Below are 21,739 nucleotides of genomic sequence, written 5' to 3'. Positions count from 1 at the left end.
AGTTGTGTTTTTTTCCCCCAGTCCTTACAATGGAATAGGCAGGTACATTTTCCAGAGAATTTACCCACAAACGCACAGCGCCCCGAGGCAATCTAAAGAAGGAGAATGACTAATTGCCTTATGCACGATGTATGATTTAATAGTTTTCATGGATTTGAAATTGAATGGGTGCTGTCAGTGGGTTCAGTTTTGTAAGGCATTAAATCCTTAGAGGACCTGTTTGTTGCTGAACTACTTTTAAAAATTACAGCTTTCTTTAAACTACAAAAAGTCCCGAGAAATACAGGAAATAAAAAGCAACAGTTTCATATCTGCTGAGAAAAAGTGCCACAGTCACCTTGGGGCAACAACTAAACAACTGTTTATTAAAGGAAACAGTTGAGTACAAACATACACACTTTAAAAATCAAATGTCCTTTCATTTTTTTAATGAAAAGTCAACTTCCATTTGAGTTACCATTTGTTAGACTTCTAAATATTTAATCAATTGGGCAACACGATGCCTCATTCACATCAGACGAATGCTTCTGGTCACAAATCCTGAGTCACTGCTAACAACTAAAGTGTCTGACCATTAAATTCATGTAGACCATTTTACTGTTCACAGGAAGTGATGTACCTTTAACCTCTCAGCTTTAAGGACTCCACCCACACATGCTTAACTCACAGCAGTGTCTGTAGATTGTCAGCTCTGCTTCTGGCTCTGTGGGATGGGGGCAGAGCAGATGCTGTGACAGGAAGTTACTAACGTGGTCCAGATGTGAGGACAAAGACCACCTCCAACCCAGCTGGAAAACGTGGACGACTAGAGGCGGTGACTGCAGACTAGATGCAAGATCCACACGTGGAAGGAAACCGAATCACACATTTATTCTTGGGATCTTTTTTTTTGCGTTTTTCACAAGTATGACTGAACCAAAGAAGAATTTTTATTTGTTCCGGCTGTCTTGTACATCTCTGTAACTGTAAAGCCATTTTTTTCAAAAACTGAAAGCCACATTTGAAAGCAATAAAGAGAAAAAAAATGAGTCTGTGTTACTAATTCTATACTTAATTCTTAGTTAATAACATGTATACGCCCCCTAGTGGTGCAACACAGGCCAACGTACAACAACAACAAAAAAATCCTGCCAGGAAGCCATTTTTGTATTCTGTCAACAGTGTGGTTTTATTAATCAGTACACTTGAATAGAATTATCAAGTCCCAAGTCAACACTGACAAGAACTTGAAAATATACAAAAGACTTGTATGCATGGAACAGCATTCAGATAAAAAGTTTCATCTTAGAGTAAACATGATGCACAACCTTCCCAGCATTGATGGATATCTATTTGGGAACCTTTTAAGAACATATGTAGACTAACAAAATTAAAGACCAGCAGAACTTCTTTAGCAGGAAATGCCAATAAATTGTCCACTTGGAGAACAAAAAGAAGAAGATTTTTTTTTTCTTTTTTTACACAGGCTAATTTTCCATATGTTCTTTTGGGTTACTTTTTTTTTAGTATTCCATTAATAGTTTCTCCTGTCTGGACTTCAGGCCTCCAGCGGGCTGCGTGCAACATGCGGGACTTTTAATGCATCTCCCATCTGAAGTTTTACAGCCCATTAAAGGCCGTCTCTAATCCTCCTCTTCCTCTTCATCAATTAAGACCACGCGTCTTCTCTTCACAGGAGCAGAGATGTCCTCCTTGTCTGAATCTTCATCGCCATTTGTATCCATAGCCGCTGCAGTAGCGGAGTCTTTGTCTGCAAAGACAGCAACGTGTGAGCAAAATGATGAAATGAAATGAATGAATCAAGCTCTGTCATAATCAAACACCAGTGAACCCTTCAAACAAGCAGGAGCACAATACCGTTCTCCTCGTCATCGTCCAAAACTCTGCTTCTGTTTCTTTTAGTTGAGGTGCTGTCCTGGGAACTGATGTAAACATGGATATTTAAAGAGTTAATGCTCTGAGGATTTTCGCCTTATGTTTACTAGTTAATAAAAATCATAGGATGAGACCTCACCTTTCATTTACATCATCTGCGTCATCCACAGGAGCGGCATCTGACTCAGGAGCTTAAAAAAAACAACAACAAAAAACCCAGTATGAACACAAGTCACATCAGTGTAATTACTGCTCCATCCCCGATTAACGGTACACATGCAACTTCTTAAATGCTTGAGACACTAAGTATTGTACCAGCATTGCAGCCATTTCCCATCCTGATTCTAACGCAGCTGTACTGCTTTGCCCAAACTGGCACAGCAGAGGACTCTCGTCATAACATGTGGTTTCTGACTTTATATTATGTGCACGCTGCTTTTTTCTAGCAATTTCAGATGCAACTACAACAAAAACATGTTTGGCATAACTTGCATAAATAAAATACAAGGCATAGCCAAAATATACCCAAGACAACATAGCAGTGCTTCACAGACAGATGATAAAACTGCTAAATAGTATAGGAAGCACATTCAACATTAAAAATTAAACTGAGTTTTATATAGAGAGTAGAAATGAAGTCATCATCAGTGCAGCTCTGAGACCAGGATTCACCATGGCAACAGGTAAATAAAGAGCAAAGCCTCCATTTAAAATCTGGTGGATTTATCTTTAAAAAAAACAACAAAAAAACCCAAAAGAAAAATGAGGAAAGAAAAGTGTAATTTTAGTCAGTAATACCTGTTAAGTTGAATTTGTACTAGATGAAGCTGGAATCCTAATTTTACATTTATTTTGTTTTTGTAAATCAAATTATTCAAACATAACTTGACAGGGACAAAGTGTAGGCGACTCAAACTGAGGATAAAAATCTGGAGAAACAGCTAAGACAACGTTTACCGTTTGATCTGTGACATTAGTTACCAAGAGAACAACAGATAGATCCGCCCTCAAGTCCCTTGACCTTGAGATTCGGGGTCACTGAAATGCAAACTTGTCTGAGATTTTTAGCAGATGCAGGATCAAAATCTATTCAGCCTCATCTTCACTCAAGTGCTCACATTAAGTCTGAGATGCAGCTCTTTGACCGATTATAGTATGACACATTATAACCGATCAATCGTCGGTGTGTTAACTTATGGTACAGTAAAAGTGTCCAGTGCAGGGACACTGGCTGACAGTCTGACAGCTGCATTAATGTCCACAGTCACAAAGATGAAGACTATTTTATTCTGAGCTGATAATAAATCACTGTCTCCTTCTTTTTAGGTATTCTAACAACTAAACGATTAAAAAGCGCTCATGTGAGGGAGTCAGGGAAACTCCGTTTCTTGAAATAAACCTGCCAACAACCAGGTTTAGTTCACAGAGTCTGCTAAGTGACTCAGGGATGAACATAAAAGCCAAAATTTCCCTCATCTCACGGTTAATAAACTCAGAGTCGTTGGCCAAACCTGCTTCCTGGCATAAGGCCCAGCTTCCACTTGTTTGGTTTGTTTTATATTCAGTTAAGTTTCCACTGTCTAGACTGCAGACCTCCAGAGGGCTGAATTCACCCCCCAAACCACTTTAGGGAGCTTTTGTTTTTCTCAGCTCCTGTCTATGGCTTTTACAGTGTACTAAAGACGGCAGCTAATCCTAATCCTCAAACCATCTTCTGTCTTTGCTTCACAGGAGCAAAATGACCCTCGATTTAATCTACAACATCTGCATTAGGCAGCTGAATTATTTTTTCAAACTTCAAGCTTTGTTACTTTTTTCCTAAACTACAGATGCAAACAAACAGTGGTCAGTTCTTCACAACCTATGAGAACAGTGCTATTGTAAGAGATTAAACTACTACTACTACATTAATTATTACTCAAGGTTAATGCTACATTGTTGGCTATGTGACAAGCTAAAGTGCTGTAAGCTGTAATTAAATGGTTTCATCCTAGACAGAAAATAAATCTGCCACATATACCTGCATCCTCAGCAGTGTATCGTTTCCTCTTGCGTGCAAGCAGCAGAGCTCTCAGGGCCTGAGCTCTCTGTTCACAAGACGTGTCCTCCTCTTCCTCCCCACGGGGTTCCTCTGCTGGGCTCCTGGTCCCATCTTGCTCATCATCATTTTTAGGTTTGTCCTCCTCCGGGCTGAGAGCTGCAGCCGCACTCCGGAGCTGAGATACACTGATCTTTGCAGGGATTCTCCAGAAGGACTCCTGGTTACCAAAAAACAACAACAACAACAAAACCCCTTTTCAACAACACTCACCTCAAGTTTTTTCTTTTGTATTTAATGTAGTTCTGTGTCATTTCTAAATATAGATTTCTCTAATTCAGCCCAAACTACAGTCGCACAAAACAGATTAGGAGTAGGACTACAGCACAGAATAATGTCACATGACTCATTTGACAGTGAAATATCACTCGCATGCAAGCACACACCTGTTCATTTGCAGGTGCTCGCATTCCCAATTTGCGCAACAGTCGTTGGAAGCTCTTGTTTTCCATGGCTTCTTCATTTGACTCTGTGAACGGGGCCAGTGGAACAGGCTGAGACAAACCTGGGAAACGGACCACAATCATTTCAATATCGCGCCAAATAAAAGTAATTACAACATGCTTTAAACGCACTGTGCAGCATGCATCCATATCTTCCTAAAATCACCAACAGCAGAAAAAAACAATGTCTGGAAAATGTTTTTTTTTTTTGTTGACAGATGCACTCACCGTCATTTTCACGATCATCTGCTGTTTTGTTCAGACAATTCTGTAGCCACAACAAAGGTCCAGACATGCCTATGGGGGGAAAAAAAAATCCAGATTTTAATATCTTACTACAAACATTAAATCCACATCATCGCATTACATGTTATCCATTCATCCTCACTGATCAGTGAGAACACAGGGGCAATCTGGCCTTTGTCTCACCTTCCTGTTTCAGAGCATACACCATTTTCTCTACATCAGGTCTCCTTTCTCCTGTAGAGTGCATGCCTTGGCTCCTCCTGCCACCATTTAGTGGTCTTTCACTTTCCTGCTCTTCAAGGTCCTCTGCCTCACTCTCCTCAGACTCATCCTCTTGCTCATATTCATCATCTCTGTCCACAGGATCATCCTGGGTGCCTTGTGTGAGTTCAGCCAAGAACTCTTCTTCAGTCTGCATCAAAAAATGAGTTTAAATTTATTAAGAAATTGACATTTCTTCAAATATAATTCACTTCAATTCAATTCAATAAAACTTTATTGATCCTGAAGGTTGACCCCGAAACAAATCTTATTTGTTCTGAAGTTTTTAATCTCTTATATTTTAAGCATAAAAGACTAAAGTAGCTACCATTCCTTTTCCAGTGCTCTTCCCGTGAGCACTCCGACTTCTCTTCTTATACAGTTCTCGTCTCTCAGACACCAGGCCCATGCTGAGCAGCTTGTCCACCACACGTGCTCGGGAGCGCTTAGCAGTGAGCTTCTTCATGATGTTACCCAGCACATCTGTGAAAGCAGAGGTTTTATCAGTCAAAACTGGACACACATGCTGTGAAGTATTCATGCTTAATTTACTGAGACTGGAACAGAGGACAGATGAAAGGTAAAATTTAATTTTTCTGTCATGCGTTTAAAAATAATAGAATATCTGTTACCATCAGAGTCTCTGTACTCCTCAAACAGCATCTGCAACTCCAGCTCCTGCTCTTCAGTCCACAGAACAATTCCAGTACCTTTCCTTTGAATATGACAAAAATTCTTTAACGGCAGCCTTGTTTAGTGTACAGTGTATTATTAGTTTGCATTACATCCTTCATTGAAAATAAATCAAGTACATACTTGGGTTTCTTCAGTTCTTTAGCATTGTCCACCAGGCGCATATGTACCAGCTGCGTCACTACCTGACGCCGAGTGCGGTTGCTGTTGCTTAGTAATGGCAGGAGAGTCTCCACTATGTCTGGCACTATGCACAAGAGTCAGCAGTCAGAAGCTTCATGTACAAGTATATTTAGTAACTTATAACAAGTTTTGGGTGTAATATACTCTGAAGTAACACATTAATGTGGTCACATTACTTTTTCAGTAACACATCACTTACTTAACTCAGTAATCATGTCACAGTTAGAATTATGTTGTTATGGTGCTCCAATGGTTCAATTATTAATAAGCTGGTTTGACAGTCAAAAATTAATTAAAAAGCTATTTCTATGTGTACATATTTCTACAGTAGAACTGCAGTAACAACTGCTCTAAAGTTACTTTGGGTGATTTCTAAATTTGCTTTGATTTCAAGCAATAAAAGGTTTCATGCGTGTTATTATTAGGATGTTGATTTATGTGTGTGGGACTACAGAACAAGATTTATTTTAACTGGCAATTATTTAACTGTGTATTTCAGGCCAAGTTATAGAGTAACACAAAAGGATGTAACAAATACTGTAACAATTTAATTTCTACAGTCATTAAGTAACTCAATGCATTACTTAAAACAAAACAAAAGAAAAGCCCCAAAAGTAATAAGTAATATTTAACATGTTCCATTTTTTTGAGTAATGACCCCAACACTCCTTATAAGAGACAAGAAAAGATGTGCAAACAGCAAACAAAGCCAACCTTCAGAGTCACGGTGCTCCTCGTAGAGTCTGCGCAATTCCTCTTCCTCCTCTTCAGTCCATGCTGGTCTCTTTTCCTCTCTAACAGATTCACAACAATGATATGCAATACTTCAAATTATGGACATAAATACATATGCATGCTTTACATTGTTACACATATGATATGACACATGAACCGTTTTCACACATGAGCAACGAGAAAGTAATTGGGCACACAAGGGGCGCTGCCTAGAAACATGAGATTATTCTCTGTATTATAATGTCTATAATAGTTCAGGGCTGCAGTGCACATGTGAAAATGACTTTACATGAACACATGTATTAAGTCTATGTAAACAGAACCTGAAAAAAAAGAAAAGCACCCACTCTTTGGTGTAGCCTTCTGTCATCTCACGCACAGCTCCCACATTTTTCCAGAACAGCAGCTCCACATACGCTTTATTGTTCTGTGCTGCCAGTGAAACGAACCGCTTCACTAAATATTTGCCAAGAGTCACTAGTTCCTGTGATGGAGAAGAGGAAAAAAACATGTAAGCGATTGTGTAATATCTAAGCTTTATATCAACAGCTTGCAGAAGAAAGTGTTCTTTTTAATTGCTAGATATCTGACATGCCAGGTGCCCTCCGGTGTTATCAGTCACAGAAGCTTCCCTCACCTGAATATAACAGCGTCCCCTCCCTTTAGTGCATGTTCTGGCTGCACACCAGGCAACCTTATTTTCTTCTACAAAGAGCGCTTCAGACATAACTGATTTATTATCCACCGTCAGGGTAGTCCCTGAATGTGGATATTCTGGTATCAGAATTTAGCAACAGTAGGAACCTCCCATAGTGAGCTATCTCACACAGATGTCAGAGAAACTTAACTAGGATTACCAAACGCCTTCCTCCAGTGTTGTTACCCTACCTGGTAAGCAGCTGCAGCAGGGTCATTTAAGATTTTGTTGAAAATGTGGAAAACTGACAACTGGAAGAGCAGGGCGTCCATTTTAAGGTCAACAGCCAGGCGGTGCAGCATTCGAGCAATGCAGTGGTTTGTGTGTGGGGTGTTTTTTGAATAGGATTTCAGCAGGAGAAGGTACGGATGAACAATACCGGGGTTGGCAAATCTGTGAAGACCAAGAGAAGGGGCAAACTTCCCATTAGGAAAGTCACAGAACTGTATGCAAACAGACTCTAAGGCAACATTTAGCATGGATTACAGCACAGATTTGCCACAAGTTACTTCTCACCTCTTGATGAAGTCTAGAAATTTGAACTCTGTTTCAGAAACCTGGACAGACTCCAGCTCTTCCTCTTCCATCTCTGGCCCATCCTCCTCCTCTTCCTCCTCCTCCACCACAGCAGTCTGAGATGACCCTGAAGTCAAAAGTAAAGGTTTGAATCCTGCATGGAGGCTTTTGCACAAGAATGATAAATATACATTTCAATACTTACTTGGCAGTTTGGCATGGAGGATCTGCTTAAGGAGTTCCAGTTCCTCTTCAGGTTCCACATCAGCTGAACCAAACACATCTCCCTCTGGCCACACCTCTCTGAGCATGACAAGAAAGGAAAAAAACAAACATTTTCCTAACTACACATGCCTGCTTAGAAACTTAGGATAACTGAAAGAAAAGTCTAATTTAATAATTGAATAAACAAAGTAATTTTTAACCTTTAAAAACTTCTTCTAGAAAAGGCATTTTTCATATCCACATGATTTCAAATTGAGTCTCTAATGTGGTTAACTTCAGAAACTGTAAATTTTAAACATTTTGCAGTGGCCACTATAAGATTTAAATTTAAAAAAATAAAATAATACTGAGTTTTACTGACCTGGCAGCACGCAGCAGCCCCAGAGCTTCTGGGCCCATTCGAGCCAGCAGAGCATCCTGCACTCTCACCATAGCCTCAGTACGCTGATCCTCGAGGGGAGTCTCAGACGTGGCATCAAACGGCACTAAGCTTTGAGTTAAAGATTCAGACAACTGCAAACAGAGGACAAGAGGAGACACTGAGCGTGAGCAAGTTTGTCACATCGATATGTTTTTGACATTTTTAAGACCTCTTGTCTAAAATCAGCTCTGAAACAAAGCTTTCTCTCTGCTACTCCTGATAATAATATTATAATATACTTACAATGCAACAATATTGGAGTGTGAGTGTGTGTGAATATAAAGCACGTAGACATAGATAAAACAGCTATATGGATGTGAGTGAGATCAGGTGCCTGAGAGCAGAAAGGACTCTGAATGCTCACATGGTGTAGAAAGGTGCTTTTTAACTACCAGTCAGGTCTATAAGTTTCTAGATCATGGTAAATTATTTTGTAACTTTCCAATTTCATGTTTCTACATAACCAAACACACATCTCTTGAGGCTGAGCTTCACACCAACCTTAAACCCTGCACCCTTCAGCTCTTCCTCTACAATCTTCCAGGTCTCCTCCAGGGCCTCTGGACTAGTTTCTGGAGCTGCCTCCTTTTTCTTACCATGAGACTTTCTCCGCTTCACCCTCTTCCTCTGAAGAGTTAACAGAGCAAATGTTAACATTAAAAAAAACAAAACAAAAGCAAGTGAAAATAAAATAAACAATAAAAACAAAGGTGAATCAAATAGACCAATACGGCAAGGCCGGGACGGTCCATTTGGTAAAGTAAATCCGTTGGGCATCTTTCTTGGCCTTTAGACAATAATTCTGATGGCAAAAGAAGCAAATGGGACAGGCGGAAAAACCCCCCCAAAAAAACCCACTGCAAATTAAGCACAAGAACTTACCTGCACCATCAAGTTTCTGCGGCCTTTGCAGAAGCGCTCTAACATTCGCAAGAAGAGGTGAGTTGACTCTACCAGGTCTTTCAGGTAGGATTGAGGTTGCTTGGTTTCATCATACTTTCTCAGCAAGGTCAGGAAAATCTCTCTGTACTCCATCAGGTAGAATATGTTACCTAGAAAGTGAAAGTAAACAGATGAGACAAACTCTTATAATCAGCCATAAACAAGAATTAACACTGGGGATTGTCTTAGTGGTATACACGGTTGTGGACAGAAGTTTACATCGGCTCATGATGGGCATGAATGTTGTGGTTATTTTTGGATTTTAACAATTTCTGTGAGTTGTTCTTTTTCCAGGTTGGAATAATTCTACAGTATATGTCTTAGGTGAATAAGTATGAATTTATATTTCAAACAAATACCACTAATATCTGGCTCATATTAGTAACGATCCTCTAGCTGCTGATTTGAGGGGAAGGTGAAAAATTTGGAGGTAGTCCTCCTTGTTAATTATTCCATCCACTTTGTGCAATGTACCAGTACCACTGGTAGCAAATTAAGTCAAGTTTGAAAGCCTTACCTTCCCTCCTCCATACATACCTCTTGACAGCTCAATCTCTGTCTCATCTGACCCTAAAACTTTTATCCAGAAGGCGTTTGGCTTGTCTCTCAATTGATGGTGATGTAAAATCCACTTCACTGTGGACAGTGATGCTGGTCTTTCAGCAGTTTCCAGTTTATGGCAGGCTTGAGCCTTGAGGTTCCTGGGTTGTTCCTGAACATCCTGACCAATTTCCTCTCATCTGAGGGTGACAGTTTGGGTCTTGTTCCAGACTTTGGCAAAGTCTGAATTACTGATCTTAGAATCTGCAGTTGTTTAGAAATGGCTCCAAAAAATCTTCCCAATTTGTGCAAATCTACAATTCTCCTTAGCACGTCTATGAAATTCTTGGACTTCCCCATTGTACTTAACAATTGTCAATCCAATGAGTGCTATCAAGCAAATCCTTTTCATGCCAGTTGTACTCAATCATGACCATGAGCGAGAAATTAATAGGCCTTGGCGAGTTGAAAGTCACTGTAAAACCTTCAGCACCACTTGTTAAAAGAGTGTATTAGTGGTACATATTTGAGACTGTTTGTATACTTTGACCCTGCGTGGTTCAGAGAAAATCCAAAATAAATTAAAACTTGTGAACTAAAGTCTTCTTTTTTTAAAATCATTTAAGATTTATGCTGTACAAAAGCCCAAATTTACCATGACATTCATGCCCAAATGTCTGATCACAACTATGCATATGCTAGAACAGCGGTCCCCAACCCCCGGGCCTCGGACCGGTACCGGTCCGTGAGTCGTTTGGTACCGGGCCGCGAGAGTTGAGGCTCAGGTGTGAAATGTATGGTTTTCAGGGTTTTTATAGGTTTTCAGCGTTATTTTGTTATCGTTTTTATCGTTTACTCGGTTTTCCTGGGTCTTTTCACGTGTGTTATGAATAAATTTTCTTTTTTTCGGTACAGGTACTAGTTTTATTTAGTTGTATTTATCCGCGACACCTTAAAGGCCGGTCCATGAAAATATTGTCGGGCATAAGCCGGTCCGTGGTGCAAAAAAGGTTGGAGACCACTGTGCTAGAAGACCATGTGAAAAACTGTTCACCTTGAACAAAAGTTATATATAAACTTTTAAACCTACAATCTTACTTTTAATGACGCTGGAACTCTGCCGGATGCTTTCATCCTGCGATCTGTCCATCTCATTCACAGTGAGCAGCAGTTCTTGATATGCCTTTAGTGCCAAGTGCATCCTAAAAGGAACAAATCGCAGCAGTGTTGGGCCGACTCAAGTATTCGATTCCATTAACCAGCTTCTAAACGATCGCCTTACCTGCGGGACCAAGAAGTGGCCTCTTTCCGGTCTGTGAGCAGCATCTCATAGTAGTTGGTAATGTTGCGCTCAATAAAATGAAACGCCCGGATTGACATGGTCTCAGAAACCAGGTCGGCACGGAAACAACTGCCTCTGTTGAAAGCCATGAAAAAGCTGAGTGCCCACAGGTAATAGGTCTCATCATGTTGCTGAGTCTGCTCACGAATGAGACTTTCCTGTTGAGAAGACAAAGACAAAAATCTGGTGAAAACAAAAAACATTCGATGCCCTTTTTGGATGTTTTCGATGGTTTTAGATGTCGACGTAAGAAGCATCTTCTTGTTCACAAAACAAGCATTTTAACAATTTAGCTGAGAAAAACTTGTGTTCAGCATATCACTGTACATCTATAAAAAAAAAATAAGACCGGTAACAGCGGCCGACCTTAACGAGGTACATGAGTCGATTGTAGCAGTTCTCCAAGAAGTCCACACAAAACTCTCGCAGGAAAAGTCGAACATTTAAGGCCGAACGTCGTTTCTCCCCACTTTCTTGGGCCTTTCGATGCCTCTTGGGAACACGTCTCACTGCTTTGCCAATGTCGTGAGTGTAATTTTTGAACTAAAAAAAATAAATAAATAAAACAGACACAATAAATTACTTTCTCTTAACACAATCTCTTAATGGAAAGATTTCATAATGGAAATTGAACAGCTCACATTCTGAAGGTTCCTGTGATAGATCACATCTTTGTCCCCTATTGCCTTCAGTCCTTGAACAACAAAAGACCCTCCGAAGCGAGAGTGTCTAAGAGGAAAACAACAGCATATACATTATGTCTCAGTACTGAGGATGCTATAGTGTTTTTGGGAACATTTTTGCAAGCATATGACATTTATCCATCCATCTGCACTCATTCTAAACCAACTTGTTGCAACTCCACCATGTGTCTTAATGCTATGCTGACTTTTGCCATGAAACTATTTTTTTTACTGCAACTCTTCTGTAGCTGCACCTCACTCAGAAGTATTCCTAGTTCACAGATACTTCTAATGTAATACACATTATTGTGAACAGTCCCGAATTGCAGCAAGGAAGTGATTTTGACTGAGAAGTTCAGAGGTTCAAGTTGGAACCCTTGTTTACCCAGGACCTCCCACCCATCACCACTTAAAAATCTATGTGCATTTAAACTCTTCTGTAATTGGCAACGGTAAACTTGGCACTAAAGAACATTGTGTGTCTGCACCTGGTCCCTCTTTGTAAAGTGCGGGAATGTTTCTCTGCATGCTCCTTCTGCCTCAGTGCCTCCAGCTCATTAGAGTCCTTCTTCTTCTCTTCTGCTGAACGAGCATGGCCGGCACTCACCAAAGCTTCTGGAGTCTGTAAAGAAAGAAAACAACAACAACAAAAATAACAAAACCCACTGAAACAGAGAACAGCTAGAACATTTAGATGTGCACTCCCAAAATGGATCTTTCTGTCTAACCTGGTCTCTGAACATAAGGGAGATGATTTCCAACACATGCATACTCCACTGCTGTTCACTCTGTGCTGAGGCCAGGAACTTGATCAGGTCATCAAAGCCGCTCATGTGAATGGCCCACAGCACTCGATCATGGACACTGGCATCATCATCCACTTTCTGCAAATAAAGGATAAAAAGAGAGAGATTAGGGATGGGAAGAACTTGCAAAGCACTTAAAAAGAATTATGCTGATTCCATATAAGTCAAACCTTCTCTTCACTGGGGTTTGCAGGTACATGAAGCACATTTCTAACCAGCAGCAAAATCCTCTCTATCAGCAGGTTATCTTCTTCCTGTCTCTGCTCCCAGTCCTGAGTGACCAAAGGTGAGGATGCAGACAGAAAGGCATGAAGAATCAGAAGCATTTTTACTCTGAGTGGAAACTGCTCAATGAAAACAAAAATCTGAACAAGTGAAATACTCACAAGTTGTAGAAGGTTGTACAATGTCTCACTCAAGATACAAAACACACTCTCACTGGCAAATGCCTGAAAATGAAAGATAACGATAAAGTGGCAACAGTGATACTTTTATTGTGTGCTTTATAAAAACATGGGCTGCAAATATTTAGTTTGTAATTACATAAAAACCACTTCTTATAAATTCCTTGCGTTATTGCTCTTCAAATACCTCCTTATAAGCCTGTAAATGAGACGTCACTTGCAAAAAGTGATGCCTGAACACCGGGTCATCTGGGACTTTACCAAAACAGAGCATGGCAGGCTGCGTGAGGTTGACCATGAGTCTAGAAAAAAAATAAAAAATAGAAATAGAGAGATTTTAAGTTACAGATTTTTTTTTAAACCAACTTGTATTGACAGAGAATCAAATTTATTAATTTTCTAACAATAACGTGTCACCATAGTAACACATGTTACACGAATTGTATTAGAGGACAGTATTACTATTTTTATTTGTCACTGTCACTTACCTATCAATCAATCTTTACTCCAGAATCACAAAACATATCACATAACACAAAAATAAGATAAAAAATATACCCAAATAACCTTCGCTAAAATACAGATGAGCATATTTATATATACACATATATTTTATAGATGAGACTTCTCAGGATTCGTACCTGATGCAGGCATCAAATAAGGCTTTGTCCTGTCTGTGCTGAATGATAATAGGCAGAAGGTCATTCTGTACAATCTGGCTTTCACCCAACTGCTGCCGGACATCACGGGCGTCATCTTCATGGCGTAAATAGCGAATCAAGTCTTTCACACTCTCTGTAACATAGAGACACGGCAGCTGTGAGAGGACTGTTCTGGATCAAAACAACAACTACATATATATTTACACTTCAAATAGGACTCACCTAAGCAATCAGCCTCCTTGTGATAGGTGTCTCCCTCCAGATAACCTAGAGCACTGCACGTTGCTAAAAGTTCACAGTTCATCATGAATAAGTCCACACACCATCAGGGTGCCTTGAGGTCCAGGGGATCAGCGTAAGTGACCTAAAATTGTCAGAATAATCACAAAAGCTCAAGCTGAAATAATTACTCCTTACAAACAAGGTTAGCAAAAGAGCGTCTCAAACGTGTCCTTGAAGTAGATGGCCTACAGCAGCAGAGGACCACACTGGGTGCCACTCCTGTCAACTAGGAAAAGGAAACTGGAGCTACAATTACCACAAGCTCACCAAAATTGGGCAAAAGAAGACCTGAAAATGGTACCTGGTCTGACGAGCCTCAATTTCTGCTGAGACATTCAGACAGTAGAGTCATAATTTGGTGAAAACAACATGAAAACGTGGTTCAGGCTGCTGCTGGTGGTGTAATAGTGTAGAGGATATTTCCTTGGTATGCTTTGGACCCTTTAGTACAAACTGAGCATTGTTTAAACAACACATCCTACGGAGTTATTGCTACTGACCATACCTACAGTGAACCCATCTTCTGATGGATGATTACAAGCAGGATAACATCATGTCATAAAGCTCAATTATCTCTAACTAGTTTCTTAAACATGACACCGAGTTCACTTTCCTGAATCTAACACAGCATCTTTAGGTTGTGGTGAAACAGGAGATTCTCATCGTGGATGTAGTGCCACCAAATCTGCAGCAAATGTATGATGCTGTCATGTCAATAAGGACCAAAATCTCATAGGAATTTTTCCAGCAGCTTGTTGAATCTATGAATTAAGGCTGTTCTGAAGGCAAACGAAAGTCCAACCAGGTACCAGCAATGAGTACCTAATAAATAAAGCGACACATTTTTCCATATACCTACTCAGCTGTGTTTGACTTGATGACCAACCTTGTTAAGTGTGTGTCGGTACAAACTGAGTGCACTCTAGCTTTACTACAATTACTACTACTTATTTACAGGACCTGCTGAAGAAAACTGACTTATGTTATTGATGGCATATTTAGAGCTGTATACTATATACTTATAATACTACTATGCTACTATTTCTGCTAAGACTGCGGTCTTCCTTCAGATCGGTAATCTTGTGTCAGAGCAGCTACCTTAGGTTTTACGTTTCAAACAGTATAAAGAAAGTAGAAACAACTTACTTACCTTCTAGGTCGTCCAAATGTTGTTTCAGTCGCTCCTTTTAAACAACCACCAGCGCATTTGGCGCTGTCTTTTCTAACAATATACGGCTGTTTTCCACCTGCAGTCACACAACTGCGACAAACCGGACAAGTCTCGCGCCAAGACCGCGAGCGAAAACTCTGGAGGCGGATGTAGAATGTCGTCACGGATGACGTATCTGTGCCCTGATTTTTGCTTTTCAGGTAACGCCTTTTTAAGTTGGGGACTGAAAAAAGAATGTGCACCACCGACATGGCTGTGTTAAGTTTAAGTGAAGAAGCTTAATACAGAGATTTGACACAGCAGGATTAAAGTATGGCGGAAGCAAAGTTCGCGAAATGTGTGGAAAACAGCTGCAGTCTGCGATGAAGGTTCGCCTGGGAGGTGTCACTCAGGGAAAATGAGGTATAACAAAGGGACCTGTGTGATGGATATGAGCGTGTGCAAAGTAAGATGCAATGCTAAGAGTTGCATAAACTAAACTATTAGAATTCATTTTAAGCTGTCATTGACTAATACCTTTGTGGTCTTGCTCCCAGCTACACCTCAGCTCTCTTACTACCCGATTCACGTACATACTAAAAGTAGCCAGATCGATCCACATCGATATCATGGATGCCAAATATTGGTATCGGAACTACTAGCGTAATAGGATGATAGTTTGCATCTATCCTCTAATTTTATTATGCAACCCACTTCACACGTGAAAATTGCAAAATGCAGGTTATGGAGAGATTACATTCATGGACACACAACAACAACACTGATTTGCATGGATGGCGTTTATTTTCACGGATGACTTTTATTCTCACATACATATTCTTTCCTCAGTTGTGCCAGATACACACGGCATTGCAAAATCAGTAAAGTTTCATATTTTCATTGTCAGAATTTCCTATTGTATTTACTAATAATCCATGTATTTGGTGAATGGTGATTTGCACAGTAAGAGGACAGCAAAGCTTCTAAAACAAATGCAGACATCTTGATTTGTTCTCAGTCGGTTTTTAAGGTTTGTTGGCCAAAGGGCAGTGTCAAGCAGTTTGTTAGTAAGGCATTCATATATAGAGAGAGATATTTATACAACACAAACAACTAAAATGCTGTACATAAATGATGTAGTTTAGGGTGTGGTTTAATACTCTGCTACAAATGTGAGATCATCTTAGGATTGCACTGTAAACCAAGGCCTCTGCGGTTTGTTTATAAGGGGTTTTACTGCTACAGAAAGCAAAAGTGTTTAGCAAAAAGTTGGGTGGTTTAAATAGCACCAGATTGACACTGTCTAAAGGAATTCATCCATGGTTGCACCTATGCTGAGAGACAATTTGCTAAACAGTGAAACTCGTAACTAGTGAGAACGAGAACTACAGTTTACAGATCGGAGTTTGTTTTTCTATTTTTCATCAACATTTTCAGTTTTGTTTCTATCATGGCACTGGCCTTCATATTATGTAATGAGTTTCTGTCTACTCATCCTTGTCATCCTTGTCAATTGCACCAGAATCTCTATCTTTCTCCCTCCTGGATTCCTTCAGCACCTAAAGAGGAACATAATATCCAGGTTAGTATAACTTTTCTATGCAATGCATACTAATATTGTCGTTGTGTTACTTGCCAGTGATCAGTGTTGTGATCTTTGGTAAGCAACATTTTTCTATAAATCGCCTTACCTCTCCATCTCTAGTCTCCACTGTCTTTATCACGACAGTCCTCTTGCCCATGCTATCCGGAGCTTTTTCATAGTCTGCAAAAAGGTTCCATTAAAATGCTGCTTAGATTTTGACATTTAGATATATGTGCACTCACGAAAAGACGAGTTTTACTTTTGAGAGATTTATTAGAAAAGTTGAATCATCTTGATGAATGACTGAAAGAGTTTATTACTGGACAGTGATAAGAGGCAAAGTTCTGGGATTCTAGGCCCCCTTAATCCTAGAAGTAAAAGAACCCATTGTTTTAAATGAGAATCCTAGATTACTTTTACATCTGCACCCGGCATGAGCCTCTCCTGTTAGAATAATCAGTAAAAAGATGAGCTTTTCTTTTGGAAAATGTTTTCTGTGATAAAAGAAGTCACAACACATTTTTATTTCATTACAATTTGTGCCAGTGACTAAGCCAAAGAGAGCAGCTCAGAAACAAAATGGGAATTCTGACAATGCTGAAGAAAGTGAAGAGTAATCAAATGGTTACAGCTTTAATGGAAAGATGTGAGAGAATTTAATCTAATATTTGACTGTGAAAAAAAACCCCAACAACTGTAGCTTACCTCCAAGGTGATTGCTCATGCCAATATTGAGGATGGGAACAGAAATCCTAAACAGAAAAATAACATGATGGTGTTACAACGTGTAATAAAAAGCTAATTGTTTTGTTGCACTTGAGTTGTACCATTATCTGGGGCTAAGCTTTGAAGAAACAGATGATACTGATACTGATCATGTTGTTACTAATGAAGACATGGACGCAGCATGTTCTCGCTCACCTGCTCTCCTCCCCCTCCAGCAGTTTGCGGTAAGTGGCAATCTCAATGTCCAGAGCCATCTTGACATTGAGGAGATCCTGGTACTCGCGAAGGTGGCGAGCCATTTCCTCCTTCAGGTGGCGGATCTCATCCTCCAGCCTGCCTATATTATCTTGGTAGTTGGCTGCCTCATTGCCAAATTGATCCTCCATTTCACGCATCTGCCTCAGCAGAGCTTCATTCTGAGAAAACAAAAACCCCACATTTGGACATCATACTTTAGACGTCCATCCAAAAACATCTTGACTGCTGATACTTGTGTATAGTACATTATGATAGATTAATGCCATCTGGTACTCCAGCTTACCGTGTTCTTCAGTGCATCAATTTCACAGTTAAGAGACTGAATCTGCCTCCTGGACTCGTTGGCCTCCTGCTTGGCCTGCCTCAGAGCATCATTGTTGCGCTTTGCAGATTCAGTCAGGTCAACAAACTGAAAAAAGCAAAAGATGAAGTACACACACAAAAAAATACTTATATACTTGTGTGTGGCCCATGTGTCTTTCTCTCTGCCTACCTTGGACTTGTACCATTCCTCAGATTCTTGCATATTCTTTAAGGCAATGGTTTCATATTGGGCTCTGATTTCCCTCAGAGCACCAGTTAGATCAGGCCTGGAGCTGCTGTCCACCTCCATCTTCAGCTGCTGGGTTTGGACGCTCACTTGTACATCCTGGATTTCCTGATGACGAATAGAAGCACATAAAAATTGTGAAAACAGTTTTCCTTCTGCAAAGATGCTTTTCAAATTCTTTTCCTCAGTGAGAAACATCTGTGTAACCCTCCATTAATACCACACCGGAGGCCGGGTCTCACCGATAATGGCTAACTCTCAACACTAACAGGAACGTCTCTCTCACAAATCCTTGCATATCCAACCCTGGAGTGTATTTGCCGGTCACAGCATATGGCTGCCCCTCATTGAATCTGCTTCTTTCAGAGGTTTCTTTCCTGTAAAAAGGGAGTTTTTCCTCCCTACTGTCGCCAAGCGCTTGCTCAAAGGGGGTCGTTTGATTGTTGGGTTTTCTCTGTATTATTGTAGGGTCTCTACCTTCAAATGCCTTGAGGCATCTAATGTTGTGAGTTGGAGCTATAAATAAAATTGAATTGAATTGTTTAGTGTTATATTCACTTAAGTCATTTAATCTGATTATGATGATTTAAATGCGAATTAAATCATCATAATCAGATTAAATTATTTAAATGACATTCAATCACAGAGGAATTACTTATTTGGAAAGAATGTTACAATTTTAGATCTCCAGAAAATATTCTGTACTTTGATAAGTGAACCCTGAAAGAAAGAGGGTTCACATTTTTACAAATAGAGAGAAGTGGGGTGCTGTGATAGGACCCCTTACCTCATCGTGGATTTTCTTTAGGAATTCAATCTCATCCATCAGAGACTCAATCTTCCTCTCCAACTCCAGACGAGACAGTGTGGCATCATCCACATCCTATAAAACAATGGCAATGACAGACATAAATAAAATGCAATAGAAAACATTCAGTGTATGTGTGTTTCAATTGTACAAACATCTGCACCCTGAGAGGATACAATTTTTATATAAAAACATGCATTAACTAAAAAATGTACACAGGCTCCTGTGTGCACTGGTGTGGATCAATGCCATTTTAGGAATCTGCCCTGTCATGTTACTGTGGCAGTATTACATAAGTATTGGAGGTGGAACAAAGCTGTCCGTTGTGACCTGAAAGGGGACACTGTAATCAGTCACAGTCCACTGAGCCTGTTGTTTACCTTGCGGAAGGCAGTTAGGTTATTCTCAGCATCTGCCCTCTTCTGGGCTTCTTCATCCAACCTAAGAACAAAATGTAATATTTTCAGTAATGATCGATGACAGGTGGACTATTCCCCCCCCCCCCCCCCCCCCCCCCAAGAATACTGTCTGAGTCAAAGGTTGCAGGAGGGCATCAGCTGGCAAAAAGCTTTCTGGATCAATTTGTTAATTTGTTGTGTCGTAAAAAGGATTTTTGGGAGTGCGCCCACTGGGATCAGCTGCTCTTCCTCTCGGCTAATGTGGCATCTCTGCAGTTCAATAAGGTCATGCACTCAGAAGGGTTATGCACACACACACTTATAATTTTTTAACATATTTTTAAATCATTACACTAGTGAAGCTAGTTTACAGTGATAAAACATTAAAGAGTAGAATTTGCGTGATATCAGAAAACATTTAAATGAATTATAGGTTTCTGCTTATTCATTGGATTTCTTGTCGAACGTATGTTAAAGTTCTATAGTCCTTGATCTAAATGCAGAACATCTAAGTTTGCTTCTGCTAAGTTCTTCTGGGCTGTTAGTGTCTGGAAGTGCAGGTGAAGGCAGGCCCATCTGTTATGTCAGACAGAGGTCTTACCCAGGCTGGACATAAAGTAGATTAGTGGGTCCTGCTCCCTCATCTTTAATTCATGTCGTGTTACACAGGGCCTTTTGTCCTAATGGGGTCTCTGGCACCGTCCCCTCAGCACACAGAGGGACACTGAAAATACACCTAATGGAGTCATTGAGTCACATTGATTTTTCCTGACGCTATCCTCACCACGCCTGACACCCAGCCTCTCTTCCTCTGGTCCCATTTCCCCTCTCTCTTTCCTCGCTGGTCCTCACCAGCCCCTCCCTGTGTCCGATTTCTCCATCCTTCTCCTCCCTCTTGTCTCCCTGTCTGCATGAATTCTAATGTGCATTTGTAAAGCACTGTACAGATTTGGCATTCAAGAAAACTATTTACTGTCAGTCATGTCATGACATTATTTGGCATCAATCACAGTGTCGCAGATTTTTTTCCTTTGATCTCTTTGCTTTTGTTAATAGACATTTTCACCTTACTTTTAGTTACTCAGTCTTTCAAGACATTTATATATAACCAGATATGAATTGCAGACATGATACGATGCAGCCTCCTGTGTCCTCTGTGTCATGCTGCTGCTTTTGTGCCACGCCCAACCTCACCCTTTACACGAGTCAAGTAGCAGCACAGCAGATTCTCTGTCTCCTTTTCGCTTAAAATGGGAGGAAAGAAAACTAGATAATCTTATCTATCTATCTATCTATCTATCTATCTATCTATCTATCTATCTATCTATCTATCTATCTATCTATCTATCTATCTATCTGTCTGTCTGTCTGTCACCTTGGTACCAACCTTTGCTTGAGTAGGGCCAAGTCTTCTGCCAGGTTATCCCTCTCCAGCTGGTATTGGTCCCTCTCTTTGCCGATAGCATCCATCTGGCGCCGCAGCTCCCTTAGCTCCTCCTGGAAGAGCTCAGATGCACGGTTGGGCTGCCCGTGCTGCTGCTGGCCCTTGAACTGGTTGAGCTCCTGCTGCAATGCACCATTCTGCTGTTCCAGGTATCGCACCTTCTCAATGAAGCTGGCAAAGCGGTCGTTGAGCTCCTGCAGCTCGGCCTTCTCATTGCTGCGGGTGGTGAGGAACTCCTGGTTGATGGCTTCAGCCAGAGTGAAGTCCACCTTGTCATAGGAGAGGCGAGGGGGCTGGGGGCTAGGGCGGGAACGCTGTTGGTGGAAGGTGGTGGATCGGGATGTCACCACAGGTGACATCGAACGCATGTAGCGTCCCGCAGAAACAGGCATTCGAGAGGACACGGGGGTGTAAGAGGACATGGAGTGTGGGCTTCCAAAGGTGCGCCTGTAGGAGGTATGCACTGAAGAGTGGCTCATGGTTGGGCTGGTTCTGCTCTCTGCCGCTGAGGATAGATGGAGTGATGTAGGCTTCAAGAAGCTTGTGAAGCAACAGGACATCAGACTGAAGAGATCTGAGGGTTTTTATGCACTCAGGCTAGTTGCCCTATGAGCATCACACCTCCCCCCTCACTCATTTTCCTCACCCCACCCACATGAAGCCTTCCTTACTCAATCAGTTATCAGCACACCAGCTTTGACCACTCCCTACCCTTCAGAGCCCAGCACAGAAAGACTGCCTCTTTCTGTGCTGTCACCAATCCTCT

At 40.7% G+C, this 21,739-nt stretch overlaps 2 protein-coding genes across 2 annotated transcripts; both read right to left on the bottom strand.

Annotated features, from left to right (window-relative positions):
* Positions 1 to 1,060: 1,060 nt before the first annotated feature.
* Positions 1,061 to 15,370, bottom strand: timeless (timeless circadian clock). Its single transcript, XM_084928186.1, has 30 exons — positions 15,205 to 15,370; positions 13,995 to 14,136; positions 13,752 to 13,905; positions 13,298 to 13,412; positions 13,093 to 13,155; positions 12,877 to 12,978; positions 12,629 to 12,784; positions 12,389 to 12,522; positions 11,859 to 11,946; positions 11,584 to 11,760; positions 11,158 to 11,375; positions 10,974 to 11,077; positions 9,276 to 9,445; positions 8,895 to 9,020; positions 8,334 to 8,485; positions 7,953 to 8,050; positions 7,748 to 7,874; positions 7,423 to 7,624; positions 6,882 to 7,018; positions 6,514 to 6,593; positions 5,740 to 5,863; positions 5,556 to 5,638; positions 5,252 to 5,406; positions 4,846 to 5,074; positions 4,645 to 4,713; positions 4,360 to 4,478; positions 3,896 to 4,133; positions 2,015 to 2,066; positions 1,858 to 1,922; positions 1,061 to 1,750 (listed from the first exon to the last, which is right to left on the bottom strand). Exons 2-30 carry the CDS (start codon positions 14,077 to 14,079, stop codon positions 1,623 to 1,625), a joined length of 3,750 nt encoding a protein of 1,249 aa, XP_084784312.1. The 5' UTR covers positions 14,080 to 14,136; positions 15,205 to 15,370; the 3' UTR covers positions 1,061 to 1,622.
* A 616-nt stretch (positions 15,371 to 15,986) lies between these two features.
* On the bottom strand, positions 15,987 to 21,571 carry prph (peripherin). Its single transcript, XM_084928187.1, has 9 exons — positions 20,917 to 21,571; positions 19,512 to 19,572; positions 19,111 to 19,206; positions 18,267 to 18,431; positions 18,057 to 18,182; positions 17,711 to 17,931; positions 17,495 to 17,541; positions 16,896 to 16,969; positions 15,987 to 16,763 (listed from the first exon to the last, which is right to left on the bottom strand). The coding sequence occupies exons 1-9, from the start codon at positions 21,531 to 21,533 to the stop codon at positions 16,692 to 16,694; spliced, it is 1,479 nt and encodes a 492-aa protein (XP_084784313.1). The 5' UTR covers positions 21,534 to 21,571; the 3' UTR covers positions 15,987 to 16,691.
* Between the last annotated feature and the right edge of the window lie 168 nt (positions 21,572 to 21,739).

Source organism: Perissodus microlepis, chromosome 5 (genome assembly GCF_051167445.1).
Source record: "Perissodus microlepis isolate ML-2025 ecotype Zambia chromosome 5, ASM5116744v1, whole genome shotgun sequence".
NCBI lineage: Eukaryota > Metazoa > Chordata > Actinopteri > Cichliformes > Cichlidae > Perissodus > Perissodus microlepis.
The sequence above is the reverse complement of the archived record's forward strand: the minus strand, read 5'-3'. Positions and strand labels throughout refer to the sequence as shown.

Bases quoted from the DNA above. Each gene is read 5' to 3' on its own strand.
- prph (XM_084928187.1), bottom strand. From the start codon at position 21,533: ATGTCCTGTTGCTTCACAAGCTTCTTGAAGCCTACATCACTCCATCTA. The intron at 18,432-19,110 runs GTAAGGGGTCCT...ATTCGTCATCAG, and splicing joins TAAAGAAAATCCACGATGAG to GAAATCCAGGATGTACAAGT. The intron at 17,542-17,710 runs GTGAGCGAGAAC...TTTTCTGTTTAG, and splicing joins CTGGAGGGGGAGGAGAGCAG to GATTTCTGTTCCCATCCTCA.
- timeless (XM_084928186.1), bottom strand. From the start codon at position 14,079: ATGATGAACTGTGAACTTTTAGCAACGTGCAGTGCTCTAGGTTATCTG. The intron at 2,067-3,895 runs GTATATGTGGCA...GTTTTTTTTAAG, and splicing joins ATACACTGCTGAGGATGCAG to CTCCTGAGTCAGATGCCGCT. The intron at 1,751-1,857 runs GTATTGTGCTCC...CTGTCTTTGCAG, and splicing joins GGACGATGACGAGGAGAACG to ACAAAGACTCCGCTACTGCA.